The sequence below is a fragment of the Pongo pygmaeus genome, chromosome 9 (assembly GCF_028885625.2).
Source record: "Pongo pygmaeus isolate AG05252 chromosome 9, NHGRI_mPonPyg2-v2.0_pri, whole genome shotgun sequence".
In the NCBI taxonomy this organism is placed as follows: domain Eukaryota; kingdom Metazoa; phylum Chordata; class Mammalia; order Primates; family Hominidae; genus Pongo; species Pongo pygmaeus.
The window spans coordinates 6,996,430-7,018,307 of NC_072382.2; the positions used below are offsets into that span (position 1 = coordinate 6,996,430).

The 21,878-nt window shown below is 51.9% G+C and overlaps 1 protein-coding gene across 3 annotated transcripts; it reads left to right on the forward strand.

Annotated features, from left to right (window-relative positions):
• The first annotated feature begins 815 nt into the window (after positions 1–815).
• ALDH3B2 (aldehyde dehydrogenase 3 family member B2) lies at positions 816–17,562 on the forward strand. Of its 3 annotated transcripts, none has more exons than XM_054440208.1 (12): positions 816–977; positions 8,973–9,135; positions 9,576–9,686; positions 9,898–10,018; positions 10,191–10,276; positions 10,402–10,483; positions 10,934–11,320; positions 12,022–12,188; positions 12,823–12,922; positions 13,186–13,366; positions 16,873–16,931; positions 17,394–17,562. In XM_054440208.1, the coding sequence occupies exons 1-11, from the start codon at positions 919–921 to the stop codon at positions 16,895–16,897; spliced, it is 1,482 nt and encodes a 493-aa protein (XP_054296183.1). In that variant the 5' UTR covers positions 816–918; the 3' UTR covers positions 16,898–16,931; positions 17,394–17,562. The 3 variants fall into 3 exon arrangements, with proteins under 3 accessions (XP_054296183.1, XP_054296184.1, XP_054296185.1); XM_054440209.1 differs by having other exon boundaries at positions 9,618–9,686; XM_054440210.1 differs by lacking the exon at positions 816–977 and having other exon boundaries at positions 9,025–9,135; positions 9,256–9,686.
• The last annotated feature ends 4,316 nt before the right edge of the window (positions 17,563–21,878 follow it).

A 21,878-nucleotide genomic window follows, 5' to 3' on the forward strand; every position in this document is an offset into this window, starting at 1 on the left:
GGTACTCAGCAAATACTTGTGGAAACATTAGCAGGCAACGTTGAGGGGCACTGATTTTGTGCCAGGAGCTGTGATCTGCCTTTTCCATTCTCACGTCTCCCTCTGTGACCCTCTCAAGAACCATGGCAATTAGGTATTATCGTTACTTCCGAAAGGCTCAGAGACGTTAAGTAACCTACCCACGGTTGCACAGTAAATAAATAAACAAACCAATGAACAATGCACCATCCTAGAGCTACCAGTGCCGTCGCCCATCAAGGGTCTCTCTGCAAAGGTCTCAGCCCCTTCCTCTGCCCTGAGTATGCCAGCTGGGCACACTGAGAGTGGAAATAGAGCCACAGTTGCTCATCTTGACCTGCGAAGCCTGAAGAGTGAGGACAGGAGAGGAGGGAGATGAAGATGTAGCATAGAGACCCTAGGAGGGACATGGGGGGCATGGGGCCACTGTGGCTGGGGCCTGGGAGGACTTCCTGGTGAAGGCAGCATTTGCCACCAGGATCCTGCTGATATTTTCATCCTGTGACCTTCCCCTGGGGGTCTTTTTTCCTGATCAGGTAACTCCCTGCTAGCCCATTCCAGGAAACACAGAGCAAAGCCTCAGACAGCCTTGACTTGTCTAACCTGTTCCCAAGCTGGCTGTGCAGTGTGGTCCCTGGGGGCAGGGCTCTGGAAGAACAGGGCAGACACTGAGCAGCTGTAGGTCCTGGCAGTGAGAAAAGGGTAGGCGTGGGAATTAGGAGGTGCAGCCCTGCCCCACGCCTGTTGGGTAACACTGAGCATCACCCCATTGATTACCCCATTGCCAGGCGTGGGCACGGGAGTTGGTTTGGGAGCTGCCAGGCTCCTGGGAGGATCGCAGTCAGCAGAGCAGGGCTGAGGCCTGGGAGTAGGAGCAGAGCCTGCGCATCTGGAGGCAGCATGTCCAAGAAAGGGAGTGGAGGTGCAGCGAAGGACCCAGGGGCAGAGCTCACGCTGGGGTATGTGGGGCTACAGGGGTGAGGGCCGGGCAGAGGGAGCTCAGGGTAAAGGACACTGGTGGGAACCAGGGGTATGGAGGGAAGGGGATGTGTGCCCATGGCCCGTGGGTCAGAGGCAAGCCCACCAAGGGGCCTGTGGCTGCAGGGGCCATGTGCAAGGGGCTTGCTCAGGAGAGGGAGGTGGGCACTGGTGTCTTCTGAGCCTCACTTTGCTCTTTGGCAGGGTCCTGGGAAGCACCCACAGAAATGAAGCCTGTTCCCCAGGAGCCCCAGGGATGGGGACAGACCCCGTCCTGCCTTTGAGGAGCTCCCAGGTTAGGGGAGAAGGCAGCTCTGTGGACAGACAAGGATTCGGTTGGGGGCACCAGGGCTGTGATCAGGAGGTGCCAGAGAATCGGGGATTGGAAGCAGAGAGATTCTTGGGAGTTAAGGCGAAAGTTGGATCTTTGGTTTCAGATGTTAAAAAGCAACACGCATTGCTTCTTTCTGGTTCTAGAAATACTACATTCACATTTAGAAAGTCTGGAAGCTTCAGGAAGATGTTGAGAAGACAGTGAAAGGCGCGAGGCACACATTGGCACGTGGTCACAAGGCTGTTGTGAGGAGAGGGACTGGGGGCCTCCCTCCTCACACTGAGGCTGTGAGGAGGGCAAATCAGGTCATCTCTCGGAGCCTCCTTTTCCCTGTCCTTCCAAGTGGGTAATAATAATAATAGCTGTGAGGCTCAAATGAGATGTGCATGCCAGCTACCTGGCCCCAGATGCCAGCTCTGACTTCCTTCTGGGCTCTGCACCAGGCGTGGCCACTGCCAAGGGAATGAGTCCCCTCTCCATATAACAGGTCCCATCAGGCCTCCACCTTCTCGTGTGTCTTATTTCTCAGCATCTGCCCCCATAGGGCTTTTGCACACGTTGGTCCCTCTGTCCAGATCACCTGCCCTCCAAGAGGCCCTCCCATACGGCCTCCCCACGGCAGTCAGAGCCAGTGGTAGGTCTCTGGCCGCCTCTAGAAGAAGCCCAGGCTGCACCGATCATGTTTGTGATGATATCATTGTTCCATGTGTGGACTGTGAGCTCTGTGAGGGCTGGCCAAGTCTGCAGTGGTCACCTATGGGAACCAGGTCCAGTCAGGAACTGCCTGGTGAGCAGCCAGGGGTCCCCAGTGCAAACCCAGAAAATCTGAGACAGGTCTCAGTTAATTCAGAAAGTTTATTTTGCCTGTAATCCCAGCACTTTGGGAGGCCGAGGCGGGCGGTTAATGAGGTCAGGAGATCGAGACCATCCTGGCTAACACGGTGAAACCCCGTCTCTACTAAAAATACAAAAAATAAGCTGGGTGTGGTGGCAGGCACCTGTAGTCCCAGCTACTTGGGAGACTGAGGCAGGAGAATGGCATGAACCCGGGAGGCAGAGTTTGCAGTCAGCAAAGATCGCACCACTGCACTCTAGCCTGGGCAACAGAGCGAGACTCCGTCAAAAAAAAGGAAGTTCATTTTGTGGCCAGGCGTGGTGACTCACGCCTGTAATCCCAGTACTTTACGAGGCTGAGTCGGGTGGATCACTTGAGGACAGGAGTTCGAAACCAACCTGGCCAACATGGTGAAATCCTGTCCCTACTAAAAATTATAAAAATTAAGTGGGCGTAGGGACACATGCCTGTAATCCTGGCCACTCGGGAAGCTGAGGCAGGAGAATCATTTGAACTTGGGAGGCAGAGGTTGCAGTGAGCCGAGATCACACCAGTTGCACTCCAGCCTGGGTGACAGAACGAGATTCCATCTTAAAAAAAAAAAAAAAAGTTAATTTTGGCAAGGTTGAGGACGTGCACCTGTGACACAGCCTGGGGATGTCCTGATGGCATGTGCCCAAGGTGGTTGGGGCACAGCTTGGTTTACACATTTTAGGGAGACAGGAGACAGCAATCAATATATGTAAGAAGGCCGGGCGTGGTGGCTCACGCCTGTAATCCCAGCACTTTAGGAGGCCAAGGCGGGCAGATCACCTGAGGTCGGGAGTTTTAGACCAGCCTGACCAACATGGTGAAACCCTGTCTCTACCAAAAATACAAAATTAGCCGGGCTTGGTGGCAGGCACCTATAATCCCAGCTACTCAGGAGGCTGAGGTAGGAGAATCGCTTGAATCTGGGAGGTGGAGGTTGCAGTGAGCTGAGATCGCGCCACTGCACTCCGGCCTGGGCAACAAGAGAGAAAGTCTGTCTAAAAAAATATATATATATATATATACACACACACACACACACACACATACACATAAAATATATATATATAAAAAAAAAATATATATATATATATATATGAAGTACATTGGTTCCATCCAGAAAGGCAGGGACAGCTTGAAGCAGGGGGTGGGGGTGAGGGTTGGGGGTGCTTCCAGGTCACAGGTAGGTGAGAGACTGCATTCTTTTGAGTTTCTGATGAGCCTTTCCAAAGGAGGCAATCAGAATATGCATCTATCTCGGTGAGCAGAGGGGTGGCTGTGAATAAAATGGGAGGCAGGGGCCGGCAAGCTGGCTCTTGCCTGTAATCCCAGCACTTTGGGAGGCCGAGGCGGGCGGATCACCTGCGGTCAGGAGTTCGAGACCAGCCTCAACGTGGAGGAACCCCGTCTCTACTAAAAATACAAAATTATCTGGGCATGGTGGTGCATGCCTGTAATCCCAGCTACTCGGGAGGCTGAGGCAGGAGAATTGCTTGAACCTGGGAGGCAGAGGTTGTGGTGACCTGAGATCGCACCATTGCACTCCAGCCTGGGCAACAAGAGTGAAACTCCGTCCCCAAAAAAAAAAAGGGAGGGGGGGAGGCAGGTTGGCCCTGATCAGTTTCTAGCTTGAATTTTCCTTTTAGCTTACTGATTTTGGGGGTCCAAGATATTTTCCTTTCACACCAGTCAGCCCTGCCCCAGCAAGCGCCTGGACCCCTGCCCTGCAGCAGGTGGGCGAGACAAGAAAGCACCTTGCATGAGAGGCAGGGCTCAGGTCCAGCTCCAGCCCCCATCTTGTTTCCTCATCCGTCAGGCAGATGCTGCTGGCTCCGTGATTATTTCACCGAGCACCAGATGTGCACACGTGAGGACAGGCAATGACTGCCCAGAAAGGGCAGGAGTTCCTCTGCCCCACCTGCCTCACCTGGGAAAGCTGTGACCATGCTGAGGCCAGGTTCCTGGGATGAACATCAGGACACCTGTGTGCCATAGCTCATCCCAGACTCCTCCAGTCTGGGTCTTGATTCACGGCGGAGGCTGTCATCCCTCCAAAGGCACCAGGGAGTCATGGAAGAGGTTAGAGCTGAGCCGACGTGACCAGGAGCTGCTTGAGCGCCAGGTGGAGGCTACTGATGCTCGCATTCCAGGCAGAGCTTTGGGTCAGGGCCCTGGAACCTGGGACCTGGAAGCGCTCCAGGCCAATACTGCCCGCTACCAGAGAAGGGCCCAGGCCCCACCCAGGTTCTAGTCCAAGACAGGGCTTCAGCAAAGACAGGAGATGAATATTTGCGGAGCCCTATATGCTGCGTCCTCCTCCAGGCCCTCATGCGGGGGGGCCGCACACTGAACGTGGGGGTCCTGTGCCAGGAATGTGACCACGCTGCCCAGGGGAGGGACGCTGCATCTGCAGGTGTGGCCAGGAAGGTGCCCCGCATGGCTTCCTGTCTCCCCACATTCTTCAGCTGGGACCTGAGCCGGGCAGGGGCTGCTCTCCTCATCTTGTCATTCATAAGGACATGGACTTCTGCCATTGGTTCAGCTGGCTCTGTCCACGGGGGAGCACTGTCCCTGCATCACATATGACAAGAGTGCCTGGGGCAGTGCAAGTGCAAATGGGGCCACTGGCCTCCAGGACACTCACTGGGGATGCCAAGTCCCTGCTCACCACACACCCCCACTGCCCTCAGCAATGCAGGTCTGAGGCAGCAGCCCTGGGTACAGCCCTGTGACCTGCAGCTGAGGGCTGAGATAACCCAAGTCCACACGCAGACACACACACCACACACGGACAAAGACACCCATACACACACAGACACACATGGACACACAGACACCCATACACACACAGACACCCATACACACACAGACACACATGGACACAGATACCCATACACACACAGACACCCATACACACACAGACACACATGGACACAGATACCCATACACACACAGACACCCATACACACACAGACACACGTGGACACAGACACCCATACACACACAGACACCCATACGCACACAGACACCCATACGCACACAGACACACAGACACACACAGACACACATGGACACAGATACCCATACACACACATCCATACACACAGACACCCATATGCACACAGACACCCATACACATACAGACACCCATACACACACAGACACCCATACACACACAAACACACATGGACACACACACCAATACACATACAGCACCCATACACAGACACACATGGACAGAGCACCCATACACACACAGACACACATGGACACACAGACACCCATACACACACAGACACCCATACACACACAGACACACATGGACACACAGACACCCATACACACACAGACACCCATACACACACAGACACACATGGACACAGACACCCATACACACACAGACACCCATACACACACAGACACACATGGACACACAGACACCCATACACACACAGACACCCATACACACACAGACACACATGGACACACAGACACCCATACACACACAGACACCCATACACACACAGACACACATGGACACAGACACCCATACACACACAGACACCCATACACACACAGACACACATGGACACACACACCCATACACACACAGACACACAGACACACACAGACACAGATACCCATACACACACACCCATACACACACACACACAGACACCCATATGCACACAGACACCCATACGCACACAGACACCCATACACACACAGACACACATGGACACAGACACCCATATACATACAGACACACATGGACACAGACACCCATACACACACAGACACACGTGGACACAGACACCCATACGCACACAGACACCCATACACACACAGACACACAGACACACACAGACACACATGGACACAGATACCCATACACACACACCCATACACACAGACACCCATATGCACACAGACACCCATACACATACAGACACACATGGACACACACACACCCATACACATACAGCACCCATACACAGACACACATGGACAGAGCACCCATACACACACAGACACACAGACACCCATAGACACAGACACTGATACATACAGACACCCATACACACACAGACACACAGACACCCATACACACCCATACACACATACAGACATCCATACACACACAGACACACACACACAGACACCGAGACACACACAGACACACACACAAACACCTATACAAACACAGACACACACACAGACATCGATACACACACAGACACATACCTGTAAACACACAGAGACACACAGACACACATACACACGGACACACACGGACACACAGACACCCATACACACACACAGATACCCATACACACACAGACACACAGACACCCATACACACACAAAAACAGACACATACAGACACACAGACACCCATACACACAGACACAGAGACACACGGACACCCATACATACACAGATACAGACACAAAGACACCCATACACACAGAGACACACACAGACACACAGACACCAATAGACACACACACAGACACCCATACACACACAGATACACACAGACACCCATACACACACACAGACTCCCATATACACATAGAAACGCACAGACACACAGACACACACACACAGACACACACCGACACCCATACACACACAGACACTGATACACACACAGACACAGACACTCATACACATACAGATACACACAGACACATAGACACCCATACACACACAGACACACACACACCCATACACACAAAGACAGACACACAAACACACAGACACCCATACACACACAGACACACAGACACCCAGACACAGACACCCATACACACATAGACACACAGACACCCATACACACACAGACACATACAGGCACACACAGACACACACAAACACACAGACACACAGACACACACAGACCCAAAGACACCTATATACACACAGACCCACAGATACCCATACACACAAAGACACAGATGCACACAGACCCACAGACACACATACACACACAGACACACAGACACCCATACACACACAGACACCGATACACACAAAGACACAGACACAGAGACACCCATAGACACGAAGACACAGACTCCCATACACACACAGACACGCAGACACCCATACACACAAAGACACACAGACATCCATACACACAAAGAGACACAGACACCTGTACACACACAGACACCCATACACACAAAGACACACAGACACACATAAACACAGACACACTCATACACACAAAGAAACACAAAGACACAGACACACAGACACCCATACACACTCAGACACAGACACTCAGACACACAAAGACATACAGACACACAAAGACACACAGACACCCATACACACAAAGAGACAGACACCTATACACACACAGACACCCATACACAGAAAGGCACACAAAGACACAGACACACACATAGCCATACACATGAAGATGCACAGAACACAAAGACACACAGACACACAAAGAAACACAGACACCCACACAAAGACACACAGACACACAAAGACACACGGACACACAAAGACACACAGACACCCATACACGCAGAGACACAGACATCCATACACACAAAGACACACAGACACCCACATACACATACACACACAGACACCCATACACACAAAGAGACACAGACACCCATACACACATACACACACCCATAAACACAGACTCCCATACACGTACAGACACAAAGCACCCATACACACACAGACACCCATACACACAAAGACACACAGCACCCATACATACACAGACACACACAGACACCCATACACACACAAAGACAGACAGCCATACACACACAGACACACACATAGGCACACAAAGACACAAAGCTATACAAAGACACACAGACACAAAGACACACACAGACACACGGATACACAAAGACACAGGATTTGTGCACCATTCTTGAGCCCCTGGGCTGGGATGCTCAGAATCCCGTTGCTAGGTGCCTGGCAATCCTCCTGAGTGTCCCCCTGGGCCCCTTCCCCCACCCCCAGGGTCCCGGTCCTTCCTCCTCTCCAGACCCCACTGAGGTTCCCTTGGGCCCTCAGGCTAAAGCCCAGAGGGGTTCATGCCCTGGGGCAGTCTCAGTTCTGCCAACCTACCCCCACCTGCCCCCTGTGCCCACCATACCAGCCCCGGAGCTCTCTCTTCTGCTCCTGCTTCCTTCTACAACCAACCGAGTGCCACCCCCTCCCCAGAGCAGGTGCCAAACCCTCCTCAGCGCTACGGCATGCCTATGGCTTCAGTTTCCCCATCTGCAACCTCAAAGCTCTGTGATCTCTGAAGCAAAGAACCCTCCGAGTCCCCCGCTTAGTCCCAGAAGGGAGGGAGGCCCAGGGAAGAGCTCTGTTCCATCTGAGTGGTCTGGGTGGAGGGGTGGCCAGGTGCCAGCGTGGGTGGGTGTGTGTCTGCGCAAGGAGGGGAAGTGAAGGGAAGAGCTGGGATAGTGGGCAGCAGGGTCACCCAAGGTGGGTGTGTTGGGCTTCCAGGGCGCCCAGGAGGGGGATCCCCTTCCTGGAGTCGGGGAGGTCAAGCCCAGGGCCCTCCCACATGGGTGCACCTGGGAGGCAGGTGAGTTGGGGGGGGTGCAGGCAGCCCCAGCCCCGTGGGGTCCTTCGAGTGGGTCTGTGTGTGTATGAGGTGGGGTGTCTGTGAGCCCCCGTGGGTGCAGGTGGGGAAGGGTGTGCAGACCCTGGGGTGGCTGGAGGGTGCCCATGAAGGAGGGGCAGCCCTGGCCACCCAGTACACGCCGCCCCGTCCGGCAGGATGGACCCCTTCAAGGACACGCTGCGGCGGCTGCAGGAGGCCTTCAACTCAGGGCGCACACGGCCGGCCGAGTTCCGGGCTGTGCAGCTCCAGGGCCTGGGCCGCTTCCTTCAAGAAAACAAGCAACTTCTGCGCGACGTGCTGGCCCAGGACCTGCATAAGGTGGGCCGTGGAGGGTGGGCCCAGGCAGGGGCTGGAGCGGCATCCCTGTCCTCTTTCAGGAGGCTCCGTGCCCCCTAGTGACTGGCTATGTCCCTAGTTTTATTCCTGTTTGTTTAACAGACCCCCTCCCTGGCATGTGGAGTGTGGCAGGCACCTGACCTTCACTCCTGAACAGTCACAGCCACCCTGTGATGCAGGCTCCATGGCTGTCCCCATGTTGCGGATGAGGAAACTGAGGCACTCAGGGGTTAACATTGCTTGCCCAAGGCCACACAGCTAGGAAGTCACAGATCAGAATTGCAGCCATGCGCAGTTCCCAGGGGACCGCAGTGCCTCCCATAGGAGCTGTGTTTAGCTGTCCGGTGGTGGTGGTGCCTGCGTGTGCCCTCCTCAAATTCTAGACCCCTCCCTTTCCACTCTGAATTCCACATCCACCACAGTCAGCCATCGAGGCAGACATATCCGAGCTCCTCCTTTGCCAGAACGAGGTCGACTACGCTCTCAAGAACCTGCAGGCCTGGATGAAGGACGAACCGGGGTCCACAAACCTGGTGAGCCCTGCTGGCAGGCGGCGGGAGGGCAGGGCAGGGCACCGGGCAGCTCTGGCCCGGGCCCCCTTCTGCCCCTTCTGCCCCGGGCGAGTCACTGATTTTCTCATCTTTCCTGGGATTCCATCGCACAGGGAGCTGAGGCCCCAAGTGTGCAGTAGGTGGGCTTTGGGGTGGCCCTTGGCAGGGCCTCACCATCTGCCCTGTGCCTCAGTTCACGAAGCTGGACTCGGTCTTCATCCGGAAGGAACCCTTTGGCCTGGTCCTCATCATTGTACCCTGGAACTACCCCGTGAACCTGACCCTGGTGCCCCTGGTGGGCGCCCTCGCTGCAGGTGAGGAGGGCGTTCCGAACCCCATGCTCTCCCCGCCCAGTAGCCCCTCCCAAAGAGGTCCCTGGAATCCTGCTATGAGGCACCCTGGGCCTCACATGCCCTCTGAGCCCAGCCCCTGGTTGGGCATGGGGACACTGCGCTCCCCCAATGACGTCCCCATCTGCTCCTGCAGGGAATTGCGTGGTGCTGAAGCCGTCAGAAATCAGCCAGGGCACAGAGAAGGTCCTGGCTGAGGTGCTGCCCCAGTACCTGGACCAGGTGAGGGTGGCCCTGCCCCAGCAGTGCCCGACGTCCCCATACCTCACCCCTGCGGGCTGAGGAGGCCCGGCTGGCCCCCGAGCCCGCCCCCGAGCCGCCCCTGAGCCGCTCATCCCGCCTTGTAGAGCTGCTTTGCCGTGGTGCTGGGCGGACCCCAGGAGACAGGGCAGCTGCTAGAGCACAAGTTTGACTACATCTTCTTCACAGGTGAGGGGGCCAGGCCAGGGTCCCAGAGTAGGTGGAGGGGATCAGCAGGAGAGAAGGTGAGAAGGTTGTGGAGGGAGGAGGCTGGGGCCAGCAGCGGCGGCACGTGGGGAGCTGGAGCTGGCACAGAGGCCATCTGCCTGCACAGGCCAGGCCCTGGGCACATTGGAGCAATTGGATCCAGGGGTGGCCAGGCTGGAGGCAGGTCCCAGTGGGTGAGCCAGACCGGCCAGGAGAAGGATGAGGCGGGCCAGTACTTTCTATGAAGAAAGCGGGCAAGAGTCAGGTGCCTGGAGCGTGTGGTCAAGGCCAGCTGAGGATGGGGTCTCCTCACTGTGTCCCTAGGAAGCCTGCTAACTCCAACACCTCTCCAGGGAGGAGCGGGCTCTGGGCTGGGCCATCCCGCCTGGTCCAGGTCACTGACTGGCCACTCTGGTTTCCTTCCATGCCCAGGGAGCCCTCGTGTGGGCAAGATTGTCATGACTGCTGCCGCCAAGCACCTGACACCTGTCACCCTGGAGCTGGGGGGCAAGAACCCTTGCTACGTGGACGACAACTGCGACCCCCAGACCGTGGCCAACCGTGTGGCCTGGTTCCGCTACTTCAACGCCGGCCAGACCTGCGTGGCCCCCGATTACATCCTGTGCAGCCCCGAGATGCAGGAGAGGCTGCTGCTCGCCCTGCAGAGCACCATCACCCGTTTCTATGGCGATGACCCCCAGAGCTCCCCAAACCTGGGCCGCATCATCAACCAGAAACAGTTCCAGCGGCTGCGGGCATTGCTGGGCTGCGGCCGCGTGGCCATTGGGGGCCAGAGCGACGAGAGCGATCGCTACATCGGTGAGTCCTGCTGCCAAGACCCCTCCTCACTGGAAGGCCCACAGCTGGGCCACGAGTCTGGACTCGCACCTGAAACCCAGCCCCACTATCAGAGCCTGGACTTGAGCCACAGCTCCGGTGCCATGATTCCATCTCTGTGCTTCTGAGCCTGTGGCCCCACAAGGCCAAACTCTAGTCCCTCAGCCCTGGATTCGCTGAGCTCAGATCCCAGAGCTCCAGGGCCCAGCGTGCTAAGATGAACTCCCATCCCATCACTGGTTGTCCTGAAAGGCTATAACCTCCAATTCTCCGAGCCCATGATCCCCAGGTTCTAAACTCTGACGGCCCCATCCTGAGCCCCCAGTCTCCTGGGCCGTACGACTCAGCAGCTCACAGGACACTGCAGCTCCAACATTCTGGGACGCTGTTGCCTCATGAACTCCAAGGTTCTGAGATCCCATCACCCCTGACTGTGAGACCAAGGTCGGGTATTCTCTGCACCCCACAGGCCCTGAGCAGGCTGGGGAAGTCTTAGGGTCCCTTCTGGGGGGCTGTGGAGAGACTTTCTTCCCTAAACACTCCAAAGCCTAAAGCGCTGGGAAGTCAGACCTTGGGATCCTGGCCTGGAGCCCTGGCCCGTGGCCCTGTCCCCACCTCTACCCCCATCCCTGGGGGCGGTCCTGACTGTGGCCTCGGGGCTGAGCCGTCTCTGGTGCCCGCAGCCCCCACGGTGCTGGTGGACGTGCAGGAGACGGAGCCTGTGATGCAGGAGGAGATCTTCGGGCCCATCCTGCCCATCGTGAACGTGCGGAGCATGGACGAGGCCATCGAGTTCATCAACCGGCGGGAGAAGCCCCTGGCCCTGTACGCCTTCTCCAACAGCAGCCAGGTGGGGGTGCGGCCGGGCTGGGGACAATGGAGGGGCTGAAAGGGGCACAGACTGGCACCTTTCCTTTCACAGCCCTTCCCAGCAGGGCTTTAGAGCAGCAGATGCCTCCAGGGTGACTATATCTAGGCCACCTGGTACCACTGCATCCGGCGCAAGGATGCCTGGCAGAGAGGACAGGGTCCAAACCCACCAGACACGTAGCGGGCCCGTCCTCTGTCCTGGCCGGAGGAGCCTGCACCTGGACTGTGCAAAGGTTCTGCATGGGCAATCAGAGGCCCCGAATGGAGGTCAGGGACAGAGTAGAGCGGGGGCCTGATAGAGCCCAGCGGGTCGCAGTGGGGCCTGCATACCGCACTGCAGCATCCTAACCTCACCGTCACAACTCAAGGCTGCCGGCTCCCCACGGTCCTGCAGGGCTTCCTGGTCTTTGCGCCGTGGTGGTAATCACCCCCATGGCACCCCGCCCATCACTGAGAGGGTGCTGTCCCCAGAAGACGCTTAGAGCGGAGATTATTGCCCGTTAGAGGGTAGACGGGCAGGTGAGGATGAGGCTCACCTCCGCTGTGGAATGTGCGGGGCTCAAGCCCTCTTCCCATGACTGGAGCCCAACACCCACCTTCCCACTCCCTGGCAGGTTGTGAACCAGATGCTGGAGCGGACCAGCAGCGGCAGCTTTGGAGGCAACGAGGGCTTCAGCTTCGTGACTCTGCTGTCTGTGCCGCTCGGGGGAGTCGGTGGGTCCCTGCCCATTTCCACCCCTAGGGAAGCTTGGCTTTGGTACCCCAGACCCAGGAAGTCCCTTCACTCACTGTTCAACCTTGATCCGTGCCCTGGGCCTCTCAAGGCCTCAGTTTTCCTATCTGTAAAATGGCTCTGTGAGTGGCCTGGCTCTCTCTGAGCTCCCTGCCAGCTGTGTGCCCCTGGCCAGGGCAGTGGGCTGCTGCTGGGGCTGCATGGTCTGCCTGGCCTAAGGCTCTTGCACTCTGTGCCCACACAGGCCACAGTGGGATGGGCCGGTACCACGGCAAGTTCACCTTCGACACCTTCTCCCACCACCGCACCTGCCTGCTCGCCCCCTCCGGCCTAGAGAAGTTAAAGGAGATCCGCTACCCGCCCTATACCGACTGGAACCAGCAGCTGTTACACTGGGGCATGGGCTCCCAGAGCTGCACCCTCCTGTGAGCGTCCTACCCACCTCCAACGAAACCTGAGTCTAGCCATGAGGGGCTTATGCTCCCAACTCACATTGTTCCTCCAGACCACAGGCTCCCCCAGCCTCAGGTTGCTGGAGCTGTCACATGACTGCATCCTGCCTGCCAGGGTTGCAAAGCACGGTCTTGCTTCTATTCTGGGGGACGCTGCTCGAGAGAGGCCAAGAGGCCGCAGAACATGCCAAGTGTCCTCACTCACCCCACCCTCCCCAATTCCAACCCTTTGCCCTCTCGGTCAGGGTTGGCCAGGCCCAGTCGCAGGGGCAGCGTCACCCTGGAAAATACAGTGCCCTGCCTTCTTAGGGGCATCAGCCCTGAACGGTTGAGAGCGTGGAGCCCTCCAGGCCTTTGCTCTCCCCTCTAGGCACACGCACACTTCCACCTCTGCCCCATCCCAATTGCACCAGCACTGCGTCCCCCAGGGATCCTCTCACATCCCACAATGGTCTCTGCACCACCCCTCTCGTTCACACCGCACCCTGCACTCACCCACAGCAGCTCCATCCACCGGGAAAACTGGGGTTTGCATCACTGCACTGCACAGCGTTACTGGGACCTGGGGGCAAGTCCCTTGACTTCTCTGAGCCTCAGTTTCCTTATGTGAAAGTTACTGGAACCAAAATGGAGTCACTTATGCCAAACTCTAATAAAATGGAGTCGGGGGGGCCACAAAGAAGCCCTCACACACACATGCCCGTAACAGGATTTATCACAAGACACTCCTGCATGTAGACCAGACACAGGGCGTATCAAAAGCATGTCCTCAAGACTGTAGTATTCCAGATGAGCTGCAGATGCTTACCTACCACGGCCGTCTCCACCAGAAAACCATCGCCAACTCCTGTGATCAGCTTGTGACCTACAAACCTTGTTTAAAAGCAGCTTACATGGACTTCTGTCCTTTAAAAGTTTCCCCTTGGCTGTGGTCCTCTGTGTATGCCTGGGATCCTTTCTAGCACTCACAGCCCAGATAGGAATCCTCTGGTCTTCCCAAATAAATTCATCTGTTCTGGAGAGCCTGTCTCTCTGAGGTTGACACTTATCTTGTAGAATGGGGTTCCCACCCATCTTTGATCGTAAAGGAAATCTCAGATTTAGAACTATGTTGCCCAGGCTGCTCTTGAACTCCTGGGCCCAAGCAGTCTACCTCAGCCTCCCAGAATGCTGGGATTACAGGTGTGAGCCACCATTCCCAGCCCACATTTCTTAAAAATGGTGTTTCAGTCCAAACCTTAGTAATACAATTGATGTTTCTAATTGTGTCCAGCTTATAGGGACCAGGGTTTGTTTTTCGTTTTTGTTTTTTGTTTTTTTATTTTTTGAGGTGGCATCTCACTCTGTAGCCCAGGCTGGAGTACAGAGGCGCGATCTCGGCTCACTGCAACCTCTGCCTCCCGGGTTCAAGTGATTCTCCTGCCTCAGCCTCCCTAGTAGCTGGGATTACAGGTGCCCGCCACCATGCCTAGCTAATTTGTTGTATTTTTAGTAGAGATGAGGTTTCACCATGTTGGCCAGGCTGGTCTTGAAATTCTGACCTCAGGTGATCCTCCCGCCTTGGCCTCTGAAAGTGCTGGGATTACAGGCATGAGCCACTGCGCCCGGCCCTAAGAGCAAGGTTTTTGTTTGTTTGTTTTTGTTTGTTTGTTTTACTATATATAAATAAGAATATTCATGAATAGTTTCTGAATTTTGTAGGAATCAAGCAGGGAGAAAAAGTGAATACTTCCACCTTTGTTCACAAAGGACACTTGATCAAATTATTGCAAATGTCGATCAAAAGAGTCAAACTCTGTACAGTATTTAAGAGATTTATTCTGAGCCAAAGATGAATGACCATGGCCGTGACACAGCCCTTAGGACATCCTAAGAACATGTACCCAAGACTGTCAGGTGACAGCTTGGATTTATACATTTTAGGTAGACGTGAGGCATCAATCAATATGTGCAAGATATATGTTGGTTTGGTCCAGAAAGATGGGACAACTCAAAGCAGGGGCTTCCAGGCTATAGATAAATTTAAAATTTTTCTGGTTGACAATTGGTTGAGTTTATCTGAAGACCTGGGATCAACAGAAAGGAAATGTTCAGGTTAAGATAAAGGATTGTGGAGACCAAGTTTTATTGTGCAGAGAGAGGAAGCTCTCAGATAGCAGGCTTCAGAGAGTAGGTTGTAAAATGTTTCTTTTTTTGGCGGGGGGATGGGATCTTGCTCTGTTGCCCAGGCTGGAGTGCAGTGGAGTGATCTGGGCTCACTGCAACCTCTGCCTCCTGCGTTCAAGTGATTCGCCTGCCTCAGCCTCCTGAGCAGCTGGGATTACAGGCGCGCACCACCACACCTGGCAAATTTTTGTATTTTTGTAGAGACGGGGTTTCATCACGTTGGCCTGTCTGGTCTTGAACTCCTGACCTCAAGTGATCCACATGCCTTGGCCTCCCAAAGAGCTGGGATTACAGGCATGAGCCACTGCACTGGCCTAAAATGTTTCTTATCTAACATAACAGGGTGCCTGGCTCTTAGCTGATTATCTCCTGGATCTGGAAAGAAGTTAGAAAAAAGGGAAAATGGGATTCTCTACAGAATGTAGATTTTTTCCACAGGAGACAACTTTGCAGGGCAGTTTCAAGATATGGCAAGGAAATATATTTGGGGTTAAAGTATTTTGATTTCTTTTCTTATTGGTTATGTGAGGTTATGCCAGAGTCAGGTCAGAAAGCAGACCACGCTATAGGGTTAAAATTAAAGCCTCTCTGATGAGACTTTATGGTTTGTAGGGTGTGACTCCCCAGGCCCCTTAGGGAGGAATTTGAGCAAAATAAGAACAAAAAAATCAGAGTTTAGTCCTCAAAAACTATAGGCAGGTTATGACAGAAAATTTCCTTGAATCTGCAAAACGAAGTGAGGTGATAGTCTCACATTTAAGTCATAAAAACATTATTCGTATCAATTACTTAATTTCATGTAATTATTTTTGTTTTGCTCGATCTTTTTATTTATTTATTTTTAAGACAGAGTCTCGCTCCATCACCCAGGCTGGAGGGCAGTGGTGCAATCTTGGGTCACTGCAACCTCCACCTCCCAGGTTCAAGTGATTCTCCTGCCTCAGCCTCCTGAGTAGCTGGGATTACAGGTGCCCGCCACCACACCAGGCTAATTTTTTTGTATTTTTAGTAGAGGCGGAGTTTCACCTTTTTGGCCAGGTTGGTCTCAAACTCCTGGCCTCAAGTGATCCATCCACCTCGGCCTCCCCAAGTGCTGAGATTACAGGTGTGGACGACAAGCCACCCAGGTGCCAAGGCAAGAGACTGAGGGCACAAGCTGTTCCAGTATAATAAAGAAAATATATAGAATAAGAACAGTTATACTAGAAATAGATTATAGATATGATTGTATATGAATATCATTAATCATTAGTTTGTAGCATCACTCTTTATTCCAATATTATAATAATCTTTGTTCTATAATTATAACCTAGGAAAAACCAGGCCATACAGAGATAGGAGCTGAAGGGGCACGGTGAGAAGTGACCAGAAGGTGAGTGTGAGCCCTCTGTTACGCCTGGACAGGGCCACTAGAGGGCTCCCTGGTCTAGTGGTAACACCAGCTCCTGGGAAGGCACCCATTACCTAGCGGACCTTGGTCTAGGGGTAGCATCAGTGCCTGGGGAAGGCACCCATTACTTAGCAGACTGGGAAAGGGAGTCTCCCTTTTCCTGGGGGAGTTAGAGAAGGCTCTGCTCCACCACCTCTTGTGGAAGGCCTGACATCAGTCAGGCCCACCCACAGCTGTCCGGTGGCCTGTCTCCCTGTGATGCTGTGCTTCAGAGGTCATGCTTCTGTTTCACATTCATGTTATGCTCTGTACACCTGGCTCTGCCTTCTAAATAGTAGTAGCAGAATTAGTGAAAGTATTAAAGTCTTTGATCTTTCTGAGAAGAGCATAGAAGAAATAATGATGTAAGCTGTCCTCTGTCTCTCCGCCTCGGCTACCTAAAAGGGAAGGGCCCCCTGTCTGGTGGACACGTGACTCGCGTGACTTTATCAATCATTGGAGACGACTCACACTCCTTACCCTGCCCCTTTTGCGTTGTATCCAATAAATAACAGTGCGGTCAGGCATTCGGGGCCACTACCGGTCTCCGCACCTTGGTGGTAGTGATCCCCTGGGCCCAGCTGTGTTTTCTTCTATCTCTTTGTCTTGTGTCTTTATTTCTACCACCTCTCATCTCCTCACACGAAGAGAAAAAACCCACAGATCCTGTAGGGCTGGACCCTACAACAAGCGTGAGCTACTGCACCTGGCCAGTTTTGCTCAATCTTAATTAGCAATTTTGGACCGTAGCCAATTGTGAATGCTTCCAGAGAAGAATTTAAAACAACTGTGGGTGGCAGGGCATGGTGGCTCACACCGGTAATCTCAGCATTTTTGAGAAGCCAAGACGGGAGAATCACTTGAGCTCAGGAGCTTGAGACCAGCCTGGGCAACATAATGAGACCTTGTCCCTACCAAAAATAAAGACAATTAGCTGGGCACAGTGGAGCACCCTGTAGTCCCAGCTACTCAGGAGGCTGAGGTGGGAGGATCACTTGAGCCTGGGAGGTTGAGGCTGAAGTGAGCTGTGATCACACCACTGTACTCCAGCCTGGGCAATAGAGTGAGACCCTGACTCAAAAATAAAAATTAACTGTGGGTGACAAAAGCCTGGAGCAGCCAGTCAGAGATCTGATGACAATTTACAATTGACAGGAAATTTCAGCATTTCTTTTTTTTCTTTTTTCTTTTTTAGACGGAGTCTCACTCTGTCACCCAGGCTGGAGTGCAGTGGCGCGATCTCAGCTCACTGGAAACTCCGCCTCCCAGGTTCAAACCATTCTCCTGTCTCAGCCTACTGAGTAGCTGGGACTACAGGTGCCCGCCACCATGCCCGGCTAATTTTTTGTATTTTTAGTAAAGACAGGGTTTCACCGTGTTAGCCAGGATGGTCTCAATCTCCTGACCTCGTGATCCACCCGCCTCGGCCTCCCAAAGTGGTGGGATTACAGATGTGAGCCACCGCACCCGGCTGGAAATTTCAGCATTTCTGTGGCATACAACCATGTGACACAATCATCATAGTCATGACACGTATCTTGGCATATCAGAGTTTTAGGAATCTCAAACCATTTCCCGTGTGTTAGTGACACACTTACACAAACATTACTTAAAGGAAGTTAAACACCATTTCTATTTGACAATGCTTCCCGTATTATTTACCAAGTAAGCCTGATCATTTAATATCTCCAAAAGATGAGAGACACAACCTTTGAGGCTTGCTCCAGGAGGCCCTTCTGGAAGAATCTCAAAGTTGATTTTAGGCCAGATGGCTTAATTCAGGATTTGGATCCTGGGGAATTCTGCCAAAGATGTCAAGAAGTTCAAATGGCTTCCTTCAACAGAATCAGAGATCACTGCCAAATAATAGTTACTCGTTTAACCACAGTGACAATCAAAAGACTTCAAAAGCAACACGGAAAGTTACATGCATGGAAAAACCTTAACACTTTAAAGCTCAGTCTCCCTAAGCAATCTGTGTTTCCTAGGCCAGTGAGCAGGGGAATACATTAGTAATACCATGGGAAGTCCTGGTTACATGAAACAATTCAGACACATTAAGAAAATCCAAGAACACAGAATCAGTTTATACTGGCATAAAACTGCTTTTCTAGACCTTTGAGATAAACTTGAAACCAAAGAAATTAGACTGATCTTAAGAAGGAATATGACAGAAACAGAAACTAATTTGTAATTCAGAGAATGGCTATTAACGAAGCAGGTTTTAGAAATAAATATCAAAACCTCTTGGAACTTTACTAAGAGTAAATTAACGTCTTAAGAAACTGCTGTTTTTTGTTTGTTTGTTTTTAAGACGGAGTCTCATTCTGTCACCCAAGCTGAAGTGCAGTGGTGCGATCTCGGCTCACTGCAAGCTCCGCCTCCTGGGTTCACGCCATTCTCCTGCCTCAGCCTCCTGAGTAGCTGGGACTGCAGGTGCCCGCCCCCACGCCTGGGTAATTTTTTGTATTTTTAGTAGAGACGGGGTTTCACCATGTTAGCCAGGATGGTCTCCATCTCCTGACCTCGTGATCCACCTGCCTCGGCCTCCCAAAGTGCTGGGATTACAGGCATGAACCACTGTGCTCAGCTGAAACCGCTGTTGTTTTAACACTGGGGACCAAAATTGTAAGTTATATGTCATGTGTTTTAACATCCAAATTCATTCTCTAGAAAAACTGTTACAGGCCAGGCATGGTGGCTCATGCCTGTAATCCCAGCACTTTGGGAGGCCAGGATCACCTGAGGTCAGGAGTTCAAGACCAGCCTGGCCAACATGGTGAAACCCCATCTCTACTAAATATACAAAAATTAGCCAGGCATGGTGGTGCACGCCTGTAATCCCAGCTACTCAGGAGGCTGAGGCAGGAGACTCACTTGAACCCAGGAGATGGAAGTTGCGGTGTGGCAAGATTGAACCACTGCACTCCAGCCTCGGCAAATGAGCGAGACAGTGAGACTCCATCTCAAAAAAAAAAAAAAAACAGAAACAATTACAAATCATTTCGTTTAATTACAGCCAATTTAATCACACCCAACATTTCCATCATAAGTTCCCATTCACAAGCCTTATCTTGACTTACTCAGACACCTGTGGCATGCTTGGACTTGCCCTGTACTTCCTCTTTCTTAAATGTCTAGTCATTTTAGTCTAAGAGATTGACCACACAAAGTTCTTTCCTATACAAAATTACTCTCATTGCTTCACATCTGTAATTTTCTTTACATCTCTGTCTCATCTACTTACTGGTTCCTTTTAATCTTTTTTCTATTTCTTTCCTAAATCCAAATTTTAAAACTCCCTTTAAATAACTGCTAAATTAGACAAATTACTTTTTTTCTCAATAAAGAATATATTTTATACCTTTCTTATTGTTTTCTTATTAAGTGCTCCTTACTTTTGGCACACTTCCTATATAGAATTGTATATTAGGATTTTAAAAAACCCTTAGTACTCATAAATTTTTGTTTTTAATTATCTTTTTTCTTTTTTTAAAATGAGTTCTTGCTCCATCACCCAGGTTGGAGTGCAGTGGCATTGATTTTGGCTTACTGCAGCCTTGACCTCCCTGGCTCAAGTGATCCTCCCACCTCAGCCTCCTGAGTAGCTGGGACTACAGTAGGCATGTGCCACCACCCCTGGCTAATTTTTTCTTTTTTTTTTTTCGGTACAGACAGAGTTTCACCATGTTGCCCAGGCTGGTGTGAACCTCCTGAGCTCAAACGATCCTCCTGCTTCAGCTTCCCAAAGTGCTGGAATTATAGGCATGAGCCACAGTGCCCATCCAGTTCCCTTAAATTTTGTTGAAAACATAGGAAGCACAAAATCTTGAACTTCCTATCACATATTGATATTTTATGGGGAAGAGCCATTTTGTAATTGTTAGAAAAACATGTTTTCCTATAGCATAATTTTTATACATATTTATAGGCCCAAACATATTTGATCTTTATATTAAATTTAAGAGACCCAGGGCAAACATATTTATGGTCAGCAATTTGTTCCCGTTTTTGTCTTATTTAGAAATAACTCACATAGTTAATGAGTATCCATTACTTAATAGAGGATTTCAAATTACATTAAAATGTCGATGGATACTTATCCCATTTACCTTTACATGTTTTATTTATTTTTAGCAGTTTACCAGGATTACTTATGAGAACTGATATATTAGACAAAGCTAGTCATCATTTCAAATTATTTATCTGTTAATTACCTTTATATAGCTGCATGTCAGGCAACTATCATAAAAGTAAGAACCTTTAAGGCCGAGTGCAGTGGCTCACGCCTGCAATCCCAGCACTTTAGGAGGCCGAGGCGGGCGGATCACGAGGTTAGGAGATCAAGACCATCCTGGCTAACACAGTGAAACCCCATCTCTACTAAAAAAAAAAAAAATACAAAAAATTAGCCAGATGTGGTGGCAGGCACCTGTAGTCCCAGCTACTCGGGAGGCTGAGGCAGGAGAATGGCATGAACCCAGGAGGCGGAGCTTGCAGTGAGCCGAGATCGTGCCACTGCACTCCAGCCTGGGTGACAGAGCGAGACTCCATCTCGAAAAAAAAAAAAAAAGTAAGAACCTTTAAGTTACATATCAGAAGGCACACCATTCCCATCAAACCAACAATTTCAGACTAGTTCCATTCACTAAAAGATTACTGTCATGTGAACTTGAAAAGCACTTGGTCTTATTTGCTTAGTTTATGAGTACTCATTCCTTTATAAGCCAATTCAGTACCATAGCCAAATATAACCAGACCTGTACATACTACCAGATACAAATAACGATCCCGTAGCTTTAACTTTTAAAGGTTTAGCCATGGGTCAGGTAAAATTCACTACTTAAAAGACAGATTCCAACTCTGTCTCCGTCCAACTAACAATTTTAG